The sequence below is a fragment of the Mercenaria mercenaria genome, chromosome 15 (assembly GCF_021730395.1).
Source record: "Mercenaria mercenaria strain notata chromosome 15, MADL_Memer_1, whole genome shotgun sequence".
NCBI classification, from domain to species: Eukaryota; Metazoa; Mollusca; class Bivalvia; order Venerida; family Veneridae; genus Mercenaria; species Mercenaria mercenaria.
The window spans coordinates 47,858,865-47,885,764 of NC_069375.1; the positions used below are offsets into that span (position 1 = coordinate 47,858,865).

General features: G+C 34.4%; 1 protein-coding gene across 1 annotated transcript in view; it reads left to right on the forward strand.

Moving 5' to 3' along the window:
• Positions 1-8,483: 8,483 nt before the first annotated feature.
• The window catches only part of LOC123543633 (complement C1q-like protein 4), a 39,507-nt gene continuing 21,090 nt past the window's right edge, over positions 8,484-26,900 (forward strand). The window contains exon 1 of the mRNA XM_053525200.1: positions 8,484-8,738. Coding sequence (XP_053381175.1) covers positions 8,564-8,738 — 175 coding nt within the window. The 5' untranslated portion in view covers positions 8,484-8,563. The remainder of the gene's footprint in view (positions 8,739-26,900) is intronic.

A 26,900-nucleotide genomic window follows, 5' to 3' on the forward strand; every position in this document is an offset into this window, starting at 1 on the left:
ATAACATTGTGTTATGTTACCTCTTTACATATATGGGTAATTTTTTTGTGTCATCACATATTAAGCAACTCCGTTTTATTTCATTACAAAGTGAGTTAACACCTTTTCAATTTAGAAATTACAGTAAGCTATGTCTAAGATCATTTTATTGAACAAGTGGTAGAAAGCGCAGTATAATAGGGGTATAAACCTTTTCCCATCTTTTTGTCTCCAAAATAAAAAAGTAAATTGCTGTGAACCTTTTCAGTTATAAAAACTGCCTAAGATAAAAAATATCAAGAAAGAATTATAAGAACCTTCAAAATGCTTTTTAATTGATATTTTCTTAAGAAAAATAAAAAATACAAAAAACCTTCTATGATCAATGTAATACATGTTGAGACTTCGAGGCCGTTTTTCTCTAAATGTAATGAAAGGAAATAGCGCATTATAAGAATAAGGCAAAGAGCTGGAATTTTAAATATAAATAGGTTTTCATCTTACGGAATTGATGATTTAGTAAACTTTCGTTTCGTCAAGAAAGACGTTGGTTGCGTCTATATCTTAAGAAAAAAATCTTGGACAGCATGTCCTTCAAAATTAAGCTTGTATTTCATAACCAAATCAAAACTGCAAATTCATAACTAATTTCTTATGGTTTGATCCTTCATACTGTCATCCAGTTTCTAATTTCTGTACAATTATCAGTACATAATGTCTCAACTAAGGCATGCTGGTTGATAATTGCTTTACTAACTCCGTGTTATTTTTATTTTAATAAAGCAACATTAACAGCCTTAATTGTCATGTTAATGGAATAGATCGTGGTTGCCGTGACCAGGCAAAACAAACGTCCTTTCACTAAAGACAGAAGTATGTTTGTGATGAAAGCCAAATGACAAGATTGCAGGCTTTTATAATTAGACCCATGGAAGATATTGCTTTCTTTTTGTAATGCTTCGAGAATCCCAGGGAATTCAAATGCGTCGGAATTGGGATTATCACGTCCATATAATTTATTTGGCGCACAACAACTACATATTTTATCAAATAGTTCACATACCTACAACCGCCCACTAGCAATATTTGACTAGCTAACATTCCTCCTTAAAATTCTCTCTTATCCTTCTGTAATATAAAATGCAAAAGAATAAAAAACACTATTTAATAAAACCTAAAATCAACAGATCAGATAATTGGTTCTCCTGGAGTCCAAACTTCTAGTTGACACAGCAACGTGTTTTTTATGAAGCTTCCATGAAAGGATTTCGTTCGAATTCGTTTCATTAAATGAGCACAATGTACAAAAGATTGATGATTTTATTTCGTAAGAAATCATTAAAGCAGACTTGACTATTTTAAAAATAAAAACAAAAAATATCCCGTGTACTTTGATACAGCAGTGCATTTTAATACACTGTTGAAATAAAGTGTTAACTGGTTAATGATCGAATGAGTAGATTTCTTTTGACTGGGTACATTCAAGAAAGAATATTTGAAGTCGAAAATGCAGAATATATTAAGTAATTTGTATCATTATTTTAATGGGGAAAAAACTGTTGTACGTTTAACATTAATTATAACAAGTGGTCATTATGGTATACATAATACATAAAACCATATAGTGTGACAAAGCTTATTTTTTGAAATAACGATTTAAATTCTAATGCCCCATCAATAGGTTTGCTGACATTTCTCACACATAAAGACATTATATGATTCAGAAAAAAGACAATTCTAGTAAAATCGACTAGTGCAAATATACAATTGTATTTATTTTATTACCTCTACCTTATTTTTTAAAAAAGTCACAAAAATACAGATGCATTTTTAGTTTTTATCATTTTTTTAGCAAATATCATTTATAAGGATACAAAGGAGAAAATAAGGAATTTAACTGATATGTTGATTTGTTGTCAAACTTTAATATCAAAACCATATTTAAATTGACTTCCAAGATATGACAGGATAAAGACGTTATTTTTTTTGTTGTTGCATGACTTTCATGCCTTTTAACGAGTGTTGGTCGTTTGTAATTTCAAGACAATCATATGTTATAAATTGAGCTGAGATCGTACAATGCATAAAATGATGCCACAACATGCCTTAATGCTATTATTTTTTGTCTAGTTTAAAAACATACATTTTCTAAATGTTTTAGAACTTTTATTAGTGTACTAATGCATGTATTGCAAAAATAACGATTTCGACTCGCATAGTGGTATTGTTTTTAATACTTTCGATTTTACTTTAACAAAATTCGAATTTATCTGGTAGTAGGGGTATGAGGGGTTTTGCAAAGTACAGCCTCAGTCAAACCAAACTTGCTTTTAGTTTACCTGGTTACGTTGTGTGCTTCCAAATTATACTTTAAAGACTTTATTATTAACACTTTACCCAGCGATAATTTTTATTTTAACTAGCGTTCTCAAGGTTACAAAACGTCAAGTGCATCTAAAATTATGACTTTGCAGAAACCCAGTATATATCCCACCATATGGCTAGGAAAAGTAATGACAAAAAAGAAAGAATGACGTTTTATATAAGACAGTTTGATTAATTTTAACACTTTTTTTTTACGATATCGTACACATGCCAATCATATGTCAAAATAGATTATTGAAGAATGTTCTGTCACAAGCATATATTGAAAAATACACAACTGTTGCGATTCTACACCAGTATCATTTACGGCAACAGGCTGCGCATGCATGTATATAGTTAGCGTCATTAAAATGTGAGCCCAAAAAGTTCCGACATTTGTATTTTCTGGTCTTTTAGACTAATGAAGTCCATTGTTAATTTGTAACACATCAATAATCTAAATGTGAAATTTTCAACCTTTATAAACTGTTCTGCTCGTTTTCCACGTCATAAAACCCGACTTCTTCATAGCCCACGAATAAACCCCTGTTCTATACTCATCCAACAGGTGCTAGTTATTTTTCATTTTTCTCCTTTTCGGTCACGATAACATTTTTGAATTGGTGGGAAAGTATTAGTAGAATATCGAAAAATTTAGTAGCTATCCTCCTTTTGAATTCCGTTACAGGCAAATAACATTCGACATTCATTTTTGATTGCTTACAAATTGTTAATTTGGTTTGCCTGCATTACATAATCAAGAGATTTTAAAAACTTCTGATCAAGACTTACATAAAACGTACCTTAAAACCGGGTAAGGGGCGTAAAGTACGTTGTCCTTATGAATTATAATAATAAACACACTAAATACAATATAATCTGCTATTATTTCGCTTCGTTGCGTTCTTTGCTCCTAAAGATTTAATTTATTTTAACGATTGTGTAGACCTGTGGCTGATCATTTCATGTTAAAAACAGCTTTTCATTATCTTAATCTTTATTTTAAACAAAACTTGCTCTGATTTTATCATTTTAACTGAATCTTGATACCTAGAATACAGCCTGGCCATTGGTCCAGAACCCTCCGATCATACCCTGGAGTTTCGATACTAATCTACAAACCCATTTTTATCTCCTTGCAGAAAGGAAAACATGAAAAATATTCATTATGTTCAGAAATGAGTCACAAGTTACAGCCAAGATCTTTCATGTTTATATTCAAGTTAGACAGTTATTCATAACATGCCTTCTTAATGATGTGAAGTATATTACCGTTCAATGACCTGTAGTATCTATTTTTAGATAAAAGGTAATGCTGTAGTCAGCAAATATTGTCGTTTCAAAAGAATTGGCATTTACTTTTCCCTACTCCTATATTATACATATTATATCTCCTTTTTATTTCATATCTTTATATTTCAGCTAAATATTCTTGCAAATAAGCATTTATAAAAACACCAAGTCAAATAAAACGGACAGCCTCTATGGTGCCATTGTTTCTATTGACAAAGAAAGAGATTAACTAACAAACCCAGTGGCTGATATTTTGTAAAATGTCTGATTAAATTCATAACGTCAGTGATGTTAAGATAAATAATGGTTTCAAGGACCCAAGTTCCAAAATAACAGCATATTCAGTTCTAGCTTGTTTGTCCACTGCAACACAAAAAACACTACCATTTGATATTCTTGCTGCTATTAAGTTTTCTGGTTTACATATTGATAGTCCGACATGAAATGATTTGTAAACAAGAATGTATCAAATAGTCATATTCAGAGAGACTCAACCATTACGTGCATAAAATGAAAGTTCAATGATGCTACAAAGCAGTTAGCGCTTGAAACAAAGCTATATCACGAATTATTATAATGGAAATGTAAAGATTCATGTAAATCTATGAAACTGTTGAAAATACAGTCAAACCTGTGCTAAAACCCAACCTTGAATGAACTTCACTACTATACCACCCTTGGTATAAAAGTCACTAGTTTCTTTTCTAATCTAACCATAAATATTGTTCATCTACTTGTGTTGAGAAACCTCCTGTCAACAAAAACCCATTTCTTTTTCATTTCCATAGGGTGGTCTATACATAATGGTTTGATTAAATATCTATTTTAGTGAAGAAAATAATGTAAGAACTATTTGTTTTTGACAATTGTCCTCGCAACGTAAGAGTGCAAACAAACAAGACTTTCTCTGATTTAACGTCACGCCGACACCACTATAGATCATACGGCAATTTTCCAGCTTTGACACCGAGTGCCATCAGCTATGGTAAGCATATGGGTAGACCCACCAATTACATGAAAGAGAAATATACCAAAGCAAGGTTTCAGACCTACAGCGTCAAAGAACAAGTGATTACATGGCAGCGACTATAACCACAAGGTCACAGAGTTCTCTGCAATCACACAAATGAAACATGAAAGTATTGAACAGATTTGATTTACTTTCTGTTCACATTCAAAGCAGAACTTTGAGAACCTCTTCTAATTTACACATTTACCCTCCAAAACCTAACACAGAATTATCCATAAAGTCCGTTGCCTCTTCCGGCACCACTATTTGGAATACGTCTGCCAAATTACATTAAAATGTATCTTCTGTTAGTCAATTCAAGTATGTAAAGTGTAGCAAGTCATAAATCTAATTTAATACTATGGTGTTTGTATGTTTCCTACTACTAAAAGTATGTTGAACCTTTTTTTTTGTTCAGCAGTCGTAGATGCATGTAAATATATTTCTGAGTTAAATGAGTGCCTCGTTGAAGATTGACCTTGTCAAATAAGTTTTTCCTCTTTAAATAAAGACTTTATTATCATTATTATTTACATTAATAACTGTAGCAAATTCAACTGGATTGTATGTGTGTGGCTAATATATTAAGTGTTTATGGACGTTAACTAAATTCATATTTCTCGTATTAAATGTCATGTATATTTGACAATTCATATAAAGATTTAGTGAGTGATCCTTGTAACAATACTGTAGCAATTCAAAAGCATTAGAAATAATTAGTTATAATCAATATATCACTTTGATGATAAATAAAGTAAGTGACTAGTTGTTTCAGTTTTTACATTTGTGTAACTGAAACGAGTTAATTACCTGTTGATTTATTTCATTATACATGTATATAAAATGTAAAAAAAAATTGAAATAAATTGAAATGACAGTACATACAAATAAAAACAAATTAGGAAAAAACATCTAGCATGCTCAAACATTATACAATTTGCCGGCATCCAACTAAGAGGGAACTAGTTTTATAATATCTCTAGGACCTTGTGAATCAAATCGTGGATACCGGTAATGCTATTTATAAAAAGACTTCATATATAATTACTGCCATGTGTACAAATTTATATCAAAATTTACGTGATTTAAGCCTACAAGATATGTTCTAAGTGACATTTCCAATAATTGTAGAAGTGATTGTTACATGCAAATCAATATGTATGACATTTGTGACGTGTGCATAGCTTGATCAATGATTAAGATTACCAACAAGATATCTTAACTTTTCTAAAAATAGTAAGATACACTATTAGATATATCATCGTAAGATATTACCTTTGATTCAGAAAATCCTAATCAAACATATCAGCCGTTCCGTGGGAACACATGAAAAAACTGATTAAAATCACAATCATGCTGACTAAAATTTAATGATAGTAAAGAACATGCTTTTACCCATCAAATCTGAGACCGAATTCAGAATATGCATGAACCTTAGTTGAGTTACTGAATTCAGATCGAAATCGTTTTTTTTTCTATGGTAATGGAAAATGTGGTCGAAAATCGTCCAGGATTATCACGCTAGATTTTGGTATTCATCCAATCCGTCTGTTTATAGATCACATATGTCACGGTATAGGACTTGATTATTAAAATGGGGAGAATATGCGGTATTCCGAGGACCAAGGTGGATCGTGTCCCAGTCTGGCTGTACATTTTTCTCACCCTGTGACATTTGGTGCGTGACTTAATATACTCCGAGATCATGTTCACCTTGTTCTCTAGCCCATTAGAAATTCGAGTACAAATTTCATATAGCGGGGAAATATTTACGTGAGACAGTCTGTAGAGCATTCGAGGCCATGATTTGAGTCCTCGTCTGGCTGCACATTTTTCTCACTTGTCACAGGGTGAGAAAAATGTGCAGCCAGATCGGGACTCGAACCCGGGGCCTCGGAATACCGTACCGATGCTTTACCGACTGAGCTATCCGGCCGCCTAAACATTTTCGCCTCGTTTTTATATTCAAGTCCTATATCGCGACATATCCCCATTCCAACCCCGTTCCATGAAATTCGTCTCATACAAGAAAAATAGCGTGGTTGCGATGATTCGAAACAGATTCGATCGTAGTTAGTGTGTATTATCTTGTGAACTCTCGTACGGCCAAAATATAAATTAACTCAAAATACTAGACAATTGTTTTTAGTTTAATGCCTTACCAGTAGTTAAACTAAGCACAACACTAAAATAATCAGCATATAATCAAATTTTATAACCTTTAAATTAAGAGCTTAATTGTCGATTATTTATGGCTTATGTTTCGATTTTCATTTTCACACTAGTCACAGTTTTATTAGATCAAGTGGTTCCAACGCTGTTTTTGCAGTGAATTTTTCGCTGAACGAGTGGATAACTATGGATGAAATGACATATTTTCAGTCTTATGTTATGATACCAGATGTTTATAGACCGCATGCAGACCGTTTCTTATCGCTTGTGTTCATTAAGATTAGATTTATGCCGATTATTCAATTACCTCTATACAGTCCGACGACTAAGGAGCTTTTCTGACTCGAGGGTCACTGTTTAGGTAGTAATTAGGCTCCTAGAGTTAACGCTAAACAATTTCCCGAGCACTGGATATTTCCATCTATACCTAAACCAATTATAGATTGGTTTTCTTACTTATCGTATTCTTCAAATAACAGAAAAAAGAAATGTTTTTCTTAAAAGCATTATTTCATTACGGTAAAAGTAGTGTATGAATTTACACATTCATACATAAATTACAGAACTAAATTCATCTTACATAAGTTAAAGCACGAAAACCATCTAAACCCGGGTGCAAGACGGTCAGGAATGCAAGAAAATGGTTGAAAGTCTAGTTTCCCTTATGATTTAGTTTTGATTATTCTTGGTCATTCTAGGTGCGAACAAATTGAGTTTTATTTTTAGGCTTATGGTGCTATTTGTTTGGTATAGATATATGTATGAATATTTTCTGTATCTTGTTAGAAGTGTTTAAATGAACAATATATCAATAATGAATCTGCAATGCATTGTTTACGGAGTAAAGATAAACGAAATGTAACTATACTGATTAAAAGAGCCAGTCCGTATCTTTTGTTTTGTGCTTATTGTGTGTCTACATCACTGGTAGAGCTACATGCTTTAGTTATTATATTATGTGACTAATATGGTGATATTGCAAAAGTTAAAAGTTCTTTCTTCATAATTTCAAAATTGCATTACAAAAGGTCAGATAATTTTGGATGATTTCCGCCAAATATATGTCTAATAAATATGCATATACAGTATAATGGAATGGCCGGATCATTGCGATGATACATGTATATAACATCCAGGTGTGAGGTCAAAATGACCTTTTGTGAAGAGTAAAGCGCGCAAAGTAAGTAAAATCCATTTCCACTAGGATGCGTTGCGTAGCGAATTACTAGGAACTGCGTTGCGTTAGGTTTTCGGCCATATTTTCCGAAACAAGCCCAATGATTCAATGAAAATATTCAAGCTTTGTCTGAAGAAGCAGCTCTTTTCTTAGGAATGTTTCAATAATTACTTGTTTCCGATAGGCACTGGATATGGTTCGATATTCTCATAAACTGATAAAAAATCTCCTTCGTCCATCGGATCGTACAGAGTTTGAATAAACGGTTCAATTCTCAGCTAAATGAACACATGTGCCAAGAAACTCCAGATGTAGTCATTGTTTTCATTTGTTTCGGTATATAAATGGTAGAAACTCCTTTAAATCATATTCACAAGATCAGAAATGTATCATTTCGTCCACTCTTTCTGCTTAAAAATCATCGCTCAAACAACTGTTGAACCACCTTTATGTTTAGCCTAATTCAATAATTGCCTGCTAGCATGGTATAAATTGCCAGACTGTTGTCTACGACATAATCTCTCGGAGGTTTTACAAGTTTACACGTTGTTTCACATAGGAAAATAATCATGTTTGTGATTTTCATAATCAGCATTTCGCTACAGTTGATTGGTTTTACGAAGGGTGATAGTGATATTGAACCTGGTCAGTGTTTATCCAGGTATGACTACGACTACAAAGTCATGAAGCAGCTTGTTGACCTTACGACAGAACTTCAAGAACTGAAGAAGAAAATCCCTCAAGGTAAGATTATTTGCGAATAAAATTACACTCATGAAACTTATTCTAAAACTTTCATAGTAATTATATATATGTCCCAAAGAATGAAAGTGGTGCCCTGTCAGGATGCTGGTTATATGACCCAGGGAAGTGCCTACGCCTTTAGTATCTTGAACAATGGTTTGGGTCCAATCGCTAAGGTGACTATGTCTTAGACTAGCTGACAAACGATGTAGAATGTCCTTTGTTAAAACGTAAAGCTGGTGAGACCAAATATCTCAGATATAGAATTTTCCTCTGGCTACCTTGCCTAAATGATTCGTGTACCAAGGATTCGTAAATGATTTCTTATTATGAGCTAGACAATTTCAGGGATCAGGCAAATCACTAAATGTTTCAAACTAACAATCTTTAATTAAAAACGATTAGCTCAAACTCCTATAGGCTGGAGACTCTATACTTGACTGGTCTTTTTGTTGAAGTTCCCGTCAGACAATGTCTTTGAATCAACAACATACGAGTCCTATCGCATAGATGCTCGGCCTCTGTCCTCTCAAACTCTATAAGATTGCCCTGACTCCTGGATGCTCAGCGCCTATATGCTATCATATATAGCATTCAACTACCATATAGGTATTATCCCCGATGCCTTGGCTGTACTTCGCCAATAATGCTGAACCGTCTATAAGCTGGAACTCTCCTACTATCTCAGTAGATTACCAAACTCTGGGTCTCTGTCTCAGCTTCCCGATGCTCAGCCTATATATGCTATCGTATATAGCATTCAACTACCCTTTAGGTAAAACTCCTATGCGCTGGCCCTATAGCTCGAAACCCTATTGAAATTCTGCAACTCTTCTTTAGTCTATAAACTTCCAAAATCTTCTTTTTAATAATTTATCCGCCCTGACAGGGTTATTGCATTAGTCTCCTTATCAAGGTACTGGGATAAATTATTAGTTGAATCCTCGATGTGTCTTCTTCAACCGCTGGATACCTCAATGAGCTCTCTGTCATCCATCTACCTATTTATACCCCAGCAGACGTGCTATTTTTAGAACTAGTTTCTGATTGGTCCAAATTTTAACATAACGTTTCACAACGAGCACTTGCTCTATCAAATATCTGGTTCCCTTTAACTTTTGTATATGACATAATGTGCGAAGCTGGGACCCAGTCATTCACACAATGAACCCAAACCAGCCACAAATGACCCAAATTCTATTAATTACAGCAATTCAACAATAATTACAGCAACGACAACATGAAAAGGGAGTCAATCACTAACTGTGCTTATGTGTAACGTTATCAATATATCAGATATACAAATTATTCTGACATGCCCCCAAAAAACTGTTTAGGTATATTTACTGTGGAATCTATATTTGTAAAAGTGGAGAGAATATCTGTTTTTGGATCTGAAGTAGTCACTCTTCGTAAGTGTCACGAATATTATTTTGTCGGCAATTGTATATTAACTTACATTTTAAAAGTATTGGACCTGTAATGACAGTCGACTTTGTTTTGGCCGAAGGATGCCTAAATCTCATACGGAGAATACGAAAAATGTCTGTAACAGCACGGATATTGCCAGTTTTCATTACGGATCCGCTATCATAAAGGCACTCTGGTCTCCAGATGATAAAAATAAACATTTTAGATATCAGGATATTGATATATTTCTTAAGAAGGCTTTGTAGGATCCCCAAACATAAAATAGATAGAAATGCGAAAACAGTCACAAATGTGGAATACTTTAACAACATATGTGAAACCCTTCCACAAACGCGAAACCTATTTACTCTAAATGTAAAAATGACGACGGTCACAAATGTCATAAAAATGTTGCAAATGTATAAACATTGTTTTGGGTGCAAATGTAAGAATTATTCAAACAAATGTAAAACCGATTTTGAATTTCGAAATTTGTTGGTAAAGCACAGTAATACGCCAATGGGCGAAAACTTGCTTCAAAACAGGTCTACCACTTCTTCGTCAGCAAGTTTTCGCCAATTGGTGTGTACAACTGTATTTTTACCATCAAATTTCTTAAAATAGGTTTTACATTTGCAGGAACATTCACCAAAACAATGTTTTTACATTTGCGACGTTTTCATGACATTATTAAAGTTGTTGCCATCAGTGCATCAGGTTTTACTTTATACACGGCATATGACATCCTAATTTACCAGCAAGTAAATTTACTTAAATAAAGCAGTTTCTTTCTATATTTTGATATATTTCTTAGTCTTTATTATTTGTATATATCCTTAACAAAGCTTGTTAAAAGTTTGAAAGAAATATATACTTTTAAAGTTGTATGTAACTGTTCTGTAGATCATTTAATTTAATTTGATTGTTAAAGGAAGAATTTGTTCTTGGTCCAGAAACATCATGTTTATAACAGTCATCAAAATCTCTGCTGGATGGAAATGACTGGGATACTTTGAAATTCAAATGCCAATAGTTGAGCATTGAAATTTTGATAACAGAAATATTCATTAAACCATTGAAAGTATTTAAACATATCAAACTTCCCTAGTCCCTAGATTATCATCACATGAACATACAGTTTACACCCGATTCAACTCCATCTCCTACCACGTCTCAGACTTAAAGTCCTGTATCTATGAGACAATGTAACCTGAGGTCAAAAACTAGGTCAAGTCATAGGAAAACCTTGTTAATGCTTGAATGGTTACATTTTTGTTTGATCTTACAACATCGTCAGAGGTTTTGTCTACAAAACAAACATGGTTCTAAACTGGGTAACGTCTGGTCAGAAACTAGATAACTAGGTCGAATCATGAAATAACCTTGTAAACATATTTTCTTTTTGATCTTGAAACTTTACCAGAATAAATTTATCTGTGAAGTTTAGGTCAAGTTCAAAACTGGAATACCCGAGGTCAAAAGCTACGTCACTAGGTCAAATCATTGAGAACTTGTTAACATTCTAGAAACCACATTTTCTGCTTGATTTTCATAACTCTTTCTTCTTTATGTCAAGTTCTAAACTGGATTGTCTATGTTCAAAACTAGACAATTCATAGAAAGTGTTGACACTCAAAATGCCACATTATCTTATGAGACTTTGTCAGAATGTTTGTCTGTTTAAAGTCTAGGATAGATTTGTAACTGGGTCACCTTTGGTTTAAACTAGGTCATTAGGCCAAATCATACAAAACTTCAGATGCTGCTTTTTAATCTTAATCATAAATCGTTGTCAAATTATTTATTTTTGTGAAATCTAGGTCATGTTCAAAAGTAGGTTACCTGAAGTCAAATACTACGTCAGTAGGTCAGATCATCGAAAGCTTGATTAATGAACTACTTTACATTTCAAGTTCAAAACTGAAATCCCCTAGGTCAAAATCTACGTCACTAAGTCAAATCATTGAGAATTTATTAACTTTCTAGAAACCACATTTTCTGCTTGATTTTCGTAACTCTTTCTTTTCTATGTCAAGTTCTATTTATATAAAACATGATCATATTGTTGGTCTCTATGAATTTGAAATTTGAACAAATTTGGTACCAGGTTATCTTGGGTAAGGACTAGGTCAGTTGAGCGATATAAGTCCTTCTGGGCCCTCTTGTATTAAAAACCGGTACCAAACAGATATCATGGACTCGAACGTCAATAATATTAGCTGTTGTATTAAACATATAGAAACGCGTGGAACCTGATAAAGTTTACCCATCGATAACTATACATGAACTACCTTATCAATATAAGACTGTCAGTATGTCTACATCTGGGAAAAAAAGCCACCTTAACATTCTTCCCAGACGTGACATTTTTATATGAAACTGGGTCAGTTAGTTAGGCTATAAAATTAATGTCAAGAGTGAAATATAGAAAAACCTTTAATCGCTGGAGATCACATTTTTTACTTACCGTCGTGTTCCTGGACAAAGTATTTTTTTACAAAAAATCTAGGGCAAGTTCGAAACTAGGTTAAACTACATTACAAAGTCAAACTTCATCAATACTACAGTGATGGCATTTTCTACCAGATCTGAATTTAAACTTTCAAAATGAGTGAATTAACTATGTCTAGGTAAAGCTTAAGACCGGTTAATCTGGATTCAAATACTGTATCAAGCTAACTTTATTGTCACCCTAGATGCCACAGATTTTATCCGATTTATATGAAGTCTGGTCGGGATGTTTTGTTTTTCTTAACTGTTTTAAAAAATGTATCAACTATGCCTAGAATCTAAGTCATTGGGCAATTGTAAAAAATATGAACGCTCTGAAATCACATTTTGACGTAATCTTCATATAACTCTGGTTTCACACTTAACACAATTGTTCATCATGTAGTGCCTCATAACATATATTTGGGTCAAACAGGGAATGTTAGGTGAGCGACTTGGTACTACCATGGTCCTCTGGTTACGAATGAAATGTGCAAAATGTAGATCAATTGATGAATGCCTGCAAAGGAATTCATTTATTTTCATCATGTATATACGTTTGAAATTGTTTTTTAAATATGTTGGTCAAGGTCGCTAAAGTGAGATCTACCACGTACAACCTTTTAAGATTGCATAACGAGTGATTTTGGATACACCAATTACATAGCAAATAGCTCGTAAGTAGCAGATGCCACCTCTCATTATAAAACTATTGTTAAAAGGTGTATAAACAGGGTTACACTTAATATATAGGTTATTGCATTCTCAATGTAGTTTCCGGAGAAAGGTCGTATGTAACAGTTCTGCACTGGCTACAGTATTTTTTCAATTTTTTCGCATTGGTAATTATATTTCCTTCAAAAACCATACTTGAGCCGCGCCATGAGAAAAGCAACATAGTGGCTTTGCGGTCAGCATGGATCCTATTGCAATTAGAAAACCCGTTAGCGAACAGCATGGATCCTGACCAGACTGCGCAGCCACACAGGGCGCGAACTTCATCCTCTACAAGTATAGACACAGAGCGATCTGACCAGAGGGACAGAGTGAGATAAAGCCCCCCGAACAGATAGAGATAAATCCTTTTTAGATATAGACTTGTCCGGCTAACTTAGCCTAGCTCTTTGCGGATAGACATCTTGTTCTTTAAAGTGCCTGGTGTATAGCACCGATACACGCGAAGCCGTCTTTCCTGGGAAGAACCAGTATAGGCCTCTAAATTAGGTGGGAGACACTCAAGAGCATCTCAGAAATTTCCAGTGCTTGGACCGGGATTCGAACCCCGGACCTCTGGATTGACAGTCAAGCGTGTTACCACTAGACCACCGGCCCACCTATAAATGTCTTGTAAATACTTTTAATGTGAGAGAATATTTTGTTCAATTCACATAAACAACTAAGCCACATAACCCGTAATATTTTTCTTGCAGTTCTCTTGCTCCAGTGTGCATTAATTCCATGCTTTCGTTATCCTAAAAGCATAGAGAACTTGCCTAGTAACATATTTCATATGAACATAATGTAATACTGGGCTCGTTGATACTTTAAGCAATTTTATAATCTTGACTGGAGAATAATTATGGAACGTCATTGTTGTCTTCTGATTTTGATACTACTTTTTATGCTGTAGTGGTAGATCGTCCGCTTCGAGTGCGGGAGGTCGTGGGTTCGATCCCCGGCCGTGTCATACCAAAGACGTAAAAAACGGTACTAGTAGCTTCCTCGCTTGGCGCTCAGCATTAAGAGGATAGTGCTAGGACTGGTCAGACAGGTGTCAGTATAATGTGACTGGATGGGGTATCATGCCACGTGTCTACGGCGTCAGGCAGCACTATAAAGTTGGACATTGTGCTCACTGCTACAAGTAGACACCGTCGTTTATATGACTGAAAAATTGTTGAAAAAAAACGTTAAACCCGAACATACAGGTCTTCTACTTACATATACAGTGATTATATGTAAATAAAGAGCTTAATAGGATGTATGAGACTGTGTCAGTAGTTTCAATTTAATTTTTGTTTCTTTCAACAGTATAACGCTGCACTTGCTTCCATTTCCTTGTGCGGTCTTTTTAACCTTTACACTTTTCAATTTCTGAAATGGACTAGTCTATCGTTCAATTTGGGTAGTACCATTTATTATTCGAAGGGGTGTTCATTGAAAATTTACTGACTGAATAGCGAACAGTGCAGGCCATGATCACGAAAGGCAAAATCAATGCCAGAAGGCTAAAGGTTAACTTATCAGCAGTACGTAAGTCTTTTCAACTGCATATGCTGTGCTTTTAATTTTGTATCGGAATAAGTTTAAAGTACGGTATTTTCAACAATATATTATGATGCCTTAAACTTGATATGCGATGTTTTCCCTGTATGTGTTGCGTTTGCAGCTTAATGTACGGTCCTTGCATGTATATGTGCGGTATATGAAGTGTGAATTTACATGCAGTGATTTCAACTATATATATGATTCTTTTAACTCTTAGCCTGCTGCAGGCAAATTTAACAGCCTTTGCAAACAGCTTGGAACCAGATCAGACGCCGATTAAATCGGCGTCTGATCAGGTTCCAAGCTGTTTGCTACTCTGACAATATTTCTTCCAATTTTGGAGCAAATTGAATGAACTTTACAATTTTAGCAGACGACATTTCCAGCAGACGACAATTTATCTAGCATGCTAAAGGTTAATGTTATGATTATGTTGCTCATTGTATTATATATGTTATGCTTTCTTATCCGGTTCTGTCGACTGTATATGTGGTGAAATTACATTTTGAGGAAACTACATTTTGAGGTCGGAATAGCCTGGGTCCTCCGGGCCACTGACAAACTAATTAGCCTTTCACCGATATGGATTCGAAACCTCTCTTTGAGTGTAGAATTCTTCACGACATTGTTAGGAAGCCATCAACCTGGCTTACAGAGATATCCAGGTGTCCGCCTGTGGTGAAATGATGCCAACATGGGGTCTTCCTCCACTATCAAATGCTGGAAAAGTCACCATATTACCTAAATTATATTATTGTGACTCTAAACCTAATAAAAATAAAAAATAAAACATTTAAAGTCATTCAAAAAAACATGTATACGAACGATATATGTGCAAATTGTCCTTAACCATTTTCCAAGATCTCTCGTATTATCGATGCACCTTCATGAAAAGTACCCTTGTATTAAATCCTTTGTTAGATATTTTGGCAATGCTGGTTATTCTTCGGCGATATATGACCCTTTTGTGTCGATTCGCCGTAAAACCCAACTCATTCATTCTGGTTATTTTCGTAATAAACTGGATATTGTTCAACCATAATGAAATCTGTACCGGATATACACTTGCAATCACTACAAATACAGCTTAAAGTACCGAATACGAAAATCGAACAGTACAAATAATTAAAAGAGGACCAATAATAGCTGAAGAAAAACAGTATTATTAGGTTATTTAACATTGTTCTGTACAATACAGTGATATATTTGGACACGTACCCAGCTGAGAAAACCATATGGGACGAGCCGCTACGGCTCGTCCAATATGGTTTTCTCAGCTGGGTACGAGTCCAAATATATCTCCGTATTGTACAGAACAATGTTAAATAACCTTTTTATTCTATATCTGTTTTATCTTACTATAATAATAGTTTAAATTAAAAATGTTTCACTGAATCTTGTATTCCTGCCTTTTCTAGTTTTTTCAAGCTTGGTATGAGTGCAAATATATATTATACAGAACAATGTTAGACCTTAAATAACCTTTTTATTCTATATTTATTTCACTTCATACGTAATATACGTAATTCATTGAATGTTGTTTTTTCTGCGTATCATCATTACTTTACTTTAAAAAAAAAGTATATGGTGTAACCTCCCTACAACAGCGGTAATAATACATGGCTGATATATTATATGCCAACAAACATTGTCAGCAAGTTTGGTGAAGATCGGATGAAAACTGTTCGACTTAAAAGAGTGGACAAGGCTAAATTCCCCGTTTTTCGAGTAATTCAAGGACTATAATCAAAGAGCGTCTGGTACAATTGGCTGGTTATCGAAATTGGCCGAGATGTAATGCCCACAAACATTGTCAGCAAGTTTGGTGAAGATCCGACCAAAACTGAATTATAGAGCAGACATGTTTTGGATGCTGACCGCCCGTCCGTTGCCATTTATAATCTTCTCCATTTTGTTTCTTAACCGTTAAATAAAAACTGCTGAGGTAGCTATTCAGACAGTCAGGGCTGATACCAATTTCTAGGTTTCGTCCGGAACGGCTTCCAAATATTCCAATATCTGATGATCCTTTTTACTGTATTTTTAAGTTTTTTTTTTATTATTAACGAACGTTCTAATATCTAAATCAGATAGCATTGTTATCCCTTGAATCGTTTTTGTGTGTTGTAAACAAAAAAAAAACTCAAATTAAATGCAGATTTCAATACGTAAAATCAAACCATGTACCTAGAACGCCTACTTCATCAGATTTACATTCGGAACATTTTCACGCGTTTCGGGCTTTATCGTATGTTTAACTGTTGAACCGTCCAAATACAGAAAATACAGGATTTTTTTGTACGCGCGTGCGTCCAAATACAGAAAATACAGGATTTTTGTACGCACGTGCATCCAAATACCGTAATATATTGTACGGTCACGTGTTGCAAATGAACGTTCGCGATTGGATAGATAAAATAGGTATAGAATAAATACAGTTAAATGCAAAGCATACACGATATAAAGCACCAAATATAAAGCTGCTGGCGTCGCATATGCAGCTGAAACCATCAGCACGAATGTGTTAAACCAATCCAAGTTAAAAGTATAGCATATGTATTTTATAGATATATATTGATCGGCGAAACGGTGAAGGCACGAAAATAACTGGGAGCGAAAGAGAATGGTACAGTTACAACTTGGATCGTCCTACTGGGGACGTAAAACTGAATATTCTTTTTATTCAAAATCAAATATTTTATCAGGCCTCAATACCGTATTAAAACTCAGTATATTGTTACAGAAAGAAACTTTTATACTGTTTCAATTTTGTATAAATCATTTACTGTGTTCCGTTGTGATCGTGGTGTGCAGCTTATTTCAAAATATTACGGGATATATGTATAAGATAACGAAGCTGTGAAGTGACTTTAATCACTCCGGGAGAACTACGTTCCGACGTAAGTCATGTCTCAACGATATCATGTGACATATCTCAACGATTTCGTTGCGGTGTCGCTCCGTATGACCTTGTTGATTTATTTTATATTATGTGCAATGAAGCATTGATTCTACGTTTTCATAACTGAAAAGATGAATTTGAAGTGTGGAAGCTACATTAGCTTTTTGGAGCATTTTGGAAGATACAACGAGCTAGTTACAAATAAACTTATGTAAGCTACATAAATGTTGCAAGGCCGCAACGATAACAGACAATATGTGACAACGTCTCACATACAGTGTTGCGAAGTCTAAACAATATACTTACCGTTTTAACTTTTAGAAAATTCTTATGTACATCTTATCTTTACGTCGAGAACATTTCTTGACACTTTCATAAATGACTGGATGACGTCTGAGCAAGGTACAACAATTTAATCAGTATGACAAATGTATTTGTCGTTATCATTTTACATATTAATTATAGCCATACGCAGGCTGGAGTAAATTTGAAATGGATGCATAAATTCATATAAAGTTTCAGCATGAAAGTTAAAACGTAAAGTGATTGCTGTACAATAGAAACAATTATGTTTAGGTGTTCGCTATAGAAATACTTTCATTTATATCAAAGTCCATGGAATGTTGTAAGCATTGTCGGTGGCTCCTTCACAATAGTTGTGTTCTGCTGAACCATTACTCATACATTCAGTTTTGAAAAAAGTGCATACATGTTATGCATTTCAATGTTTACATTCTATGTTAAAAGCGGATAGAGAACCTGTCAGGTTTTAATACTTGGAAAAACATTACAATTTAATTATTTATACTTTACTGCATGTCTTTCTTCCTCGTCCTTTTTAAACAAGCACATTTCCTGAAAATTTTATTAATTCGATTTGTTTTCATCACCCAATTTCCTTTTTAGATTCACAAAACTTGTGCATTTACTAAGATATGCCAAACTTATGCAGCTTACTGCATTACCTTTTAACTTTTCTTTTTCAAACTCAATTCATAAAAGTCGTTCTGTAACTCGAATATCTTTCATTTTGTCGTTTTAGTGAATCGCCCTTTTCCTTTCTTAATTGGAACCACTGCCTTACCCTTGCATGATCGTAAGAGGCGACTAATAGGGTTTTAACTCTTGGTTTTGCTGTAACTCTGTGATTCCAGCAGGTATGCAAATTTTGATTCCATACCTCATGTTTTTATTTCGATGTAAATGAGATGTGAAACCAAAATTTGTATTCCTGTTTGGCGCCATATAACCTATACTGTGTTGGTGCGCCGTAAACCCCAAATAAATAAATAAAATCTTCCTTTCTTAAATTGAAAGTCATGCAAAAATAAGCATTTATTTTAATCTCAGATAGATTTGAAAAAAAAAAAACAACAAACATTTAAAATGGCATTGTATATTCTGTGCACTCACAGTAAGTTAAAACGTGAAAAGCCTCCGCAGTCAATGGTCGCTGACTTCGTACCACTTGCCATCGCAATTATGTGCTTGAACTTAAGCTTTAAGTGTGGGATTTTCATGTCAGATATCCATCCAGTACGCTTGCAGTAGGTCGTTTGCTCTACAAAGATGCCCGCCCGTATATGAAATAATGTTCAGAAGGGCACCTAGGTCTTTCCATCACCATGAACCTTAATATATTTAATTGTCTCGGACACCGGTAATCAAAACTGTTTAGATAATCAGGATCGTGAAGCATTACTTCCAGAACTTTGCACATAAATTAGCTATTTCGCAACAAATGTTTTCGTCACTTTGCGCAGGCGTATTGCTATTTTGCCCGCAAATACTATTTACTATTACGTGCGAATGTATTAGGAAGCTGAGACGCCATAACTCGTAACCGCCCACGGCGCAAATGCCCTCAGGACAGATATTTCTATCCAGTTCGTAAACACATGACTGAAGTTTTTCTTGGATATCGTATACAAATAAGCGTTTCATTTCTGACAGATAATTTTTGTTGCATACCGTATTTTACAAATAATAATAGAAATTTAAAGCAAATAGTACATTTTTGTAGCACTCCCTCTTATTGTAAAGTATTAATGCACAGCACATGAAATTAACGTCCGAAAGCTGAAGTGACGTCATGACGTTTCAGTGAAACTTTAGTTTGTTTGTTTGTAGCGTAACGTTATGTTCTTTCCGTAAAATAACGTATTTTGGACCGAAAAATATACTATATGTAAAAAGGACGGCGAGAAGGTCTCAAGGTACCTGATAATGTCTTAGTTTGCATATACAATACCATATATAATCAATGCATGAAGCGCTAGTTGTCATTACCAGCACGAGAGCCATCTGGCATGGGGGTGCCAGATGGGTTTTACATGCATGGGTAAAATAAACGGAAACGCCAGTCCGGTGTTCAAGAATTATTTTTTCCTTATTGTATACCAAAAATTATTTTCCATTGAGTTTCAATAGATCGGGATCGTGCAGTATTTTTCCTTATTATATACGTTACTATAAATAGTAACAAAAAAGCCGTTTAAAACGGTCATTGCGGCTTCTGTTTATGCATCAATAATGGCGCAGTGCGCCTCACGCGCCATAATCAGAATGGCCCCGGGTAACCGGCTGCCAGTGTGTTCTAATGTTGACGTCATGTGGCAACATTATTATGGCGATTGAAAGGGCGCTGAATCATTTTCAGATCGATTGTCAAATATTTATGGCACTAATGATAAAAAGCAATACAAATAATGCTTTTAAGTTTTTGAAAATATGTGAAATGAAAATACCAAGATATATATGAAGCGAAGGTTTATAATAAAAAGGTCAATAAACGGCTGATTGTGCCTTATAGCCATACTGGTACACATAGTTTCATAATAGCCCTCGGGCTAAAGCCATATAGGCGTGCCATTATGACAAGAAAGCACAACCCAGTCATACATTAACCTCTTAGTAATTCTTCGTGAATTTTTTTCCCCAACCCTAAACTATGCTTTATGTAAGAAAGGGAAACTATCAAGGCATTTGATTTTATACAATGTATAGCCTCTTATAAAAATAATATAGTAACTGAAAAGCTGCAGTAAATGCTAGTACCAATCAACATTGCACTTTAAACTTTTCTTACAATATTATAGGTACACATGTAATAAACAGGTAATTACACTGATTAACCGATACATATTGACATGGAACGCTTTCATATCGGACGTGGATGTTTTCTAAACGTTGTAATAGAAAGAATCGTGTGACGTCCATGGTGTCCACGCGCACGTTGCGACAACAAGCTGAGGTAAATTTCGCGGAAAATATTAATGCACGTCAGTTTGAATTATTTGTTACATTTTCGAAGAAATTCTGGTAATTTCCGTTTTTCGTAACAAAACGATAATTAAGACATAAAGTTATCATTTGGAAGTGGGTTTATAATAAAAAGGTTATCAATTTTGTATGTAAGTATATGCACTTGTTCTTTCACGGATAATATTGCCTTCCTAAAGTACCGCTGCAGAACAAGGCATATATTCACATACAAAGTTAATAACCTATGAATATTGATATTCCAGTTTCATATCGGATGTGTTTCGCCAATTGTGACGTCAGTTTCATGGATTTCGTCACGTTTTTAAGTTCTTTAACTAGGACATTTTCAGTTCCACTCGGGCTAAACAACAAAATTTATATCATTGATATAATGAATAATACACGTGTAGTAATTTTAAAAGGTTTTTACATTTGCATCGAGAAATATGCATTCATTCTTCATTAAGTCGCGCAATATTCTTATATGTCTGCTGCAGAACACGTTCATATTTCAATATACAAATTTAATAACCTACAATTACATACTCACGTCATGTTGCTTAGTTGCCTCCTGTGCTTCAAAAGAATCGTTTTACAGACTTTATAATAATTAAGGTGTGTGCATTCGATAGTATAAGTGAACTCCGCGCCACCTCGTACATATTGCTTTCATTTGGACAAAGATATCTTGGTTTCTGGTATATTTTACTCGAAAAGCAATGTTTTAAGCCGCAAGACTTCGATGAGTGTCAGTAACGCTTACTTGTGTCGCGTTTAGAGTTAGTAACATCATCGGTTAGAGTGAGGAACATGATATTAAATAAATATTGCGTGTTTATGATAAAGCAGTTGCAGAAATACATTTCTAAGCTTAAAACTGGCACTGCTTTTAATCGACTCATTGACTGTCTGTAATTATTGCTTTTGTAAAAAGTGTAGTATATATTTTTTTATTCTGTTAAATAGCAAAATGCTTCCTTTTTCTCAATAACAGACGACTGTTTATTAAATCTAAATGTTTTATTCAATTTATGCGATTACTTTTAGAATCTGAAAACATGTTCATGTCAAGACACAGGTAAATATAATCAAAGTAGTTATTATATATGAAAATTATGTAAGCCCTGTCATATAGAGCGATACCGTAACCAAACGTCGTTGAGATATGTCACGTGATATCGTTGAGACATGACTTACGTTGGAACGTAGTTCTCCCGGAGTGTTAATAGCTGAAATAAGTTATTTAGTACAAGTTAGATAATCTCCGTAAGGAAAGTGTATTCAACAATATTAGGATCTTGAAAGGAAAGTCTTTATCTTCGTTGTCTTTTTGAGGTTCCTTCAGACATGTTCCGTCGTTCTCCTGAAATAAAACATTATTTACAATTAGTTTGCTGGCTTTTAAAGATACAGAGTAATACCATATAATGTAAATACTAACGGGCGGCAATACCACAGTCAATGAGATAGTTGCAGAATTCATACACATTATTTAAGAAAGAAAAAAAAACATCGATATTCACATACAAGTTACCAGCTAGTACATGTATAATTCATTATGGTGATAGCAGAAAGATACGTTTTAAAGATACGCTAAAATAATTATAAAAAATCATTCCCCTTTCATTATCTTATTTATTTAAGATATTACATATTTTATAAGGCAGGCATCACAGAAATAGACACGTCTTTGATAAATGATAATATAAAGTTTGTGCACAGTTTAAGGATGTCTTCTATATATCAAACGAACATTATGTAGACACATTCAGAAGGTTATAAATAATACTAAACATCCATTTCAACATGAAGTCAAAAATACACGAAAATATGTCATTGATCAAGTCTAAAACTACACATGTTAGATATACATTCCTATTACTTAACAATAAATAATTATAAAACAAACTCTGAAAAGATCCTTTAGACATTAAACACTAAATTCAACATAATTATAGTGTAATGAAAAATTTACGAAAACAACAAATGTATGAAAAAAAGAGTTTAAAGTACTCAGACCAACTACTGATACCTGTTTTCAGATGTGCATATCTGATATGCAAGCATCGGCCAATGAGAACACAGAGGACGCTGATTAGTACTAATAGCGGCGAAAAGCTTCCGAATATAGTTTCATTCCCGAAAGATGTAGACATTTTATCGTTCTTCGTCTTCAGATAACCGGATATCCGCTGCTCGTATAAGAAACTTTCTACCACGGACGTATAGACTATGAGCCAGAAAGGGTTTTGCTCCCCCCCCCCCCCCCCCCAAGGGAAATTTTTGTGGACCTTTATTTTTTTGAACTCCAATGTGTGGTAAACATTTTGGCATAATGTTTGCAACGGGCAAGTGGGCTTTTCTCTGTAACACCACCTTAAAATACGTTACCCTCAAAACCAAAAATTTTTTTAAAATCAATTTTTACAGACGAATGGAAACCATTATGTTAGTAAAATCATTTCAAGTTTGCATATTTTTATTACAAGGTGTATACAAGTTGCTGCAATTTGATAAAATTTCAATATTTTAAAATGTGATGTTAAGAAAAAATATCGGAAAAAGATACGTTACCCAAAAAAGGCAACATTTTGGCATGAATTTTTTATTGCAAATTTTTTAGATGACCAGGTAATTAGAAATTAAAGTTACTATTAAAAAGTTCAAAGTTTAGCAAAAACAATGATATATAGATTTCTAGTATAAGTTAAAGGGAAAGCATACTTTTAGCGATTCTTAAAATGTAACGTCATTCTTCCAAAATATGTAATTTTCAGTCATACCTATTTCAAACATGTTTTTCATAAAAATTTTTTTATCAATTTATTTTTGCATTCTTTAGTTACATGTAATACAACTATATACTTTTTTATCAACAAACCCTAATTTTGTAAGATGTCTTACATTGATTTCTACATTCATTTTACGTTACCAAAAAATACAAATTTTTGTATGTCTTCATTTTCTTTTAAACACACTTTATCATTGAAAAAAAAAACAACAATATATTTCTGTTTCGCAGTATAGTTTGCATTTCAAACTGAAGGTTTAATTTTAAAAACACGTTATAAATATCAAATTAATTACAGTTTACGTTACCGACAAACTAACTAATCTCTTGTGTTCTGTTACCTAAATAAAACTGTAGCACTTAGAAAAAGCATATCTACAATTCAATCAAAAATGTTTTAACATAGCTTTGCATTTTAACTTTAAACCCATGTTTTTAAAAAAAAACAGTCTACGTTACATTTACGTTGTACGTTCCCTAACATAAAAGCTAACATTTTCATGTATTCTGTATGTGAACTTTCACTTATCTTGGAAAATTAGCAAACCTTCAATAATTTTTTTTTGGTTTTAAATATTTTGCTTTCATTCAAAACACACTCTAGAACCTTATTTACATGGTCCATGATTACACCTTCACGAGAACACAAATGCAGCAAAACATTTTTAAAAAATTTGGATATATATATATTCAGCAATTTAAGCACATTGAAGTGACATACTTTTAATATATACAGACATTGCCCAACACAGTGCTGTATAAAGATGCTAAAATTTAAAAACAGGCATATCACATATTTAGAAATCTTGTGCATGTTTATGCACACACATTTACATTTGTTAACTGCTGTATGTTGTAACTGTGTTTTTTTTGAATGTACAGTAGATTCATTCATCAACATGACTTCATCCAACTTTTGTCAATCTCAACTGTACCCTTTAAAGTAGATATACCATGTACATGTATCTTCTATAAAAGCCGGAAATCCAGTAATGGTCATGACTGGAATACTGTGACTTTTTTTAAATTTCGAAAATGTAATATTGATGGTATGTTCAATAAGACAATTATAGGAACTGCCCTAAAAAATTAGATATTCTGCAGTGAAATTAATGTAACTCTAGAGGTAAAGTAAAGTGCATTTGATTGCCAGTCTGAAGGCAAGTTCTTACAAACTAACTCTTTTGATGGCAAATATGGGACTTTAAACTTTTATGGGTGGATTCCGTTACCAATTGACAAGTTTATTCCAAGACAGAGGACCTATTTGTTTCCCAGTCATTTGAACCTCAACTGGTTTCTAAGAACCTAAGGTCAGAGAAAAATTTAACACTATTGGGGATATTTTACTAAAAGTCAAGCCACTTGTGTGAAGTTAGGAGGCCACTTTCTTCCAAAGGTTTTTTACCCCCATACAAAGCAACCCTATTCAAATCAAAATCAAAAGCCCGCATTGGTAACTGCCTTTTTTCATCACACTGGGCAGTTGCCTTTTAATAATGTTGGGTACCAACAGTAAATCTATCATTGTTTTGTCTAGGCATGAGGGCATACAGTCTGGTGGTTGCCACCACTAGAAACCTTATTGTATTCGGTACCACCTTCTCTAACAGGGTTCCATCTTCCTGCATTTAACCTAAGTCCCATGTACATCAAGTCCTTTCTCCATGACAGCAACTATGGAACAAATATATGTTGAGCAATAATTGTCCTCGTCGCAAACTGCAGTGTCGTTGTTTGGGATCAGTGTCCATGTCTATTTTACAATTCCTTCATTCCGAGGTTGGTAGTTACACTACCCTTACTTGCACATTTGGGGGAGAAAGGGTTGGGTTATGACAACAATTACTGAAGGGACCTTGCTCCTGAAACTATGGCTTTACACAATTAGGGAAAAACATCGACTTGGAGGGGCGGGTCTATGGGATGTGTTCATGTATCCTGTTTGATGGTAGACCAGTAGGGGCACGTTGTGCCAGAGTCTCACTTATTGGTCTGGTTTTGGGCTTGCTTCCCCTTACTCAGTAAGTGGACGTGTGGATTTGGTTAAGTGGCGGCAAGATCCAACTTATCTCCAGTGTGAGACTGCAGTCTCTAAAACTGATGGTGGGAATGGCTGTGCAGCCTTTATTTAACCAAAAACATTCTTTGTACTTGGGTGAAACACGAGTCCCTTCTAGAGGGGTTTTGGGTATTTCGGGACCTTTTGAGGGACCTGTTGGTTTAAGCAATAGAGTTCTTGGGCTGGATGCCTGGGAAAGGGACTTCGGGCCATGGATCATTTCTAGCCCCCGTTTTGATGTGTCGCAGAGGCAAAGCCCAGTACAGAAATTTGACGCAGAAACTGTGTCATCTGTTTGAAGTCTTCCCAGCTTCCTGGGTTATCCCAGGTTTATCCTTGTGAAAGATGCAGAAGCTATGTCCATCCGTCCGCCAAACTTTCAAGAAACCCAAGTTTCTCTTTTTTGTATGTTTTATTTAGGTATCTTGATGTGTTTTAAAAATATAGGCCCAGAATGAGTATCCCATAGTACCATTATATGGGTATTCCAGCACGGTAATAATTTGGTACATTTCTCCTGCAACCCAAAGAGTTTATGAACTAATGCAGTATGTGTATCACCTGTTTACATTAGTGCAGTTTTATGGTCCTTGCTCTGGGTATCCCAGGGCCTTGTAAATTGGTATTTTTTCCGGGCATGCCGGAAGTTTATGAACTTGGGTCAGGGTATCCCATGACCTTAAGTTTTGTTATTATAAGATATGTGTGGAATAACTGCTTCAGTATAGTAATTAACCATCCATGGGGAATCTCGTCTTTTTTAAGAAGGAAGTACTTGTGGTCTGCTTCGCATTAGATGTATGATTGTTATTAGCAAAACCTCCATGTTAATATCCAGCAGGGTATCCCTGTTATGTCTGATTCTGCAAGGAATCCATTTGTGGCCTCCCAAGCCCTTATGACCCACTTTATAGAACAGGGCTGGGGGAGTGTAGTGAGAATGCTGTTAATGGTAACCAAGGTCACTGTTCAGAG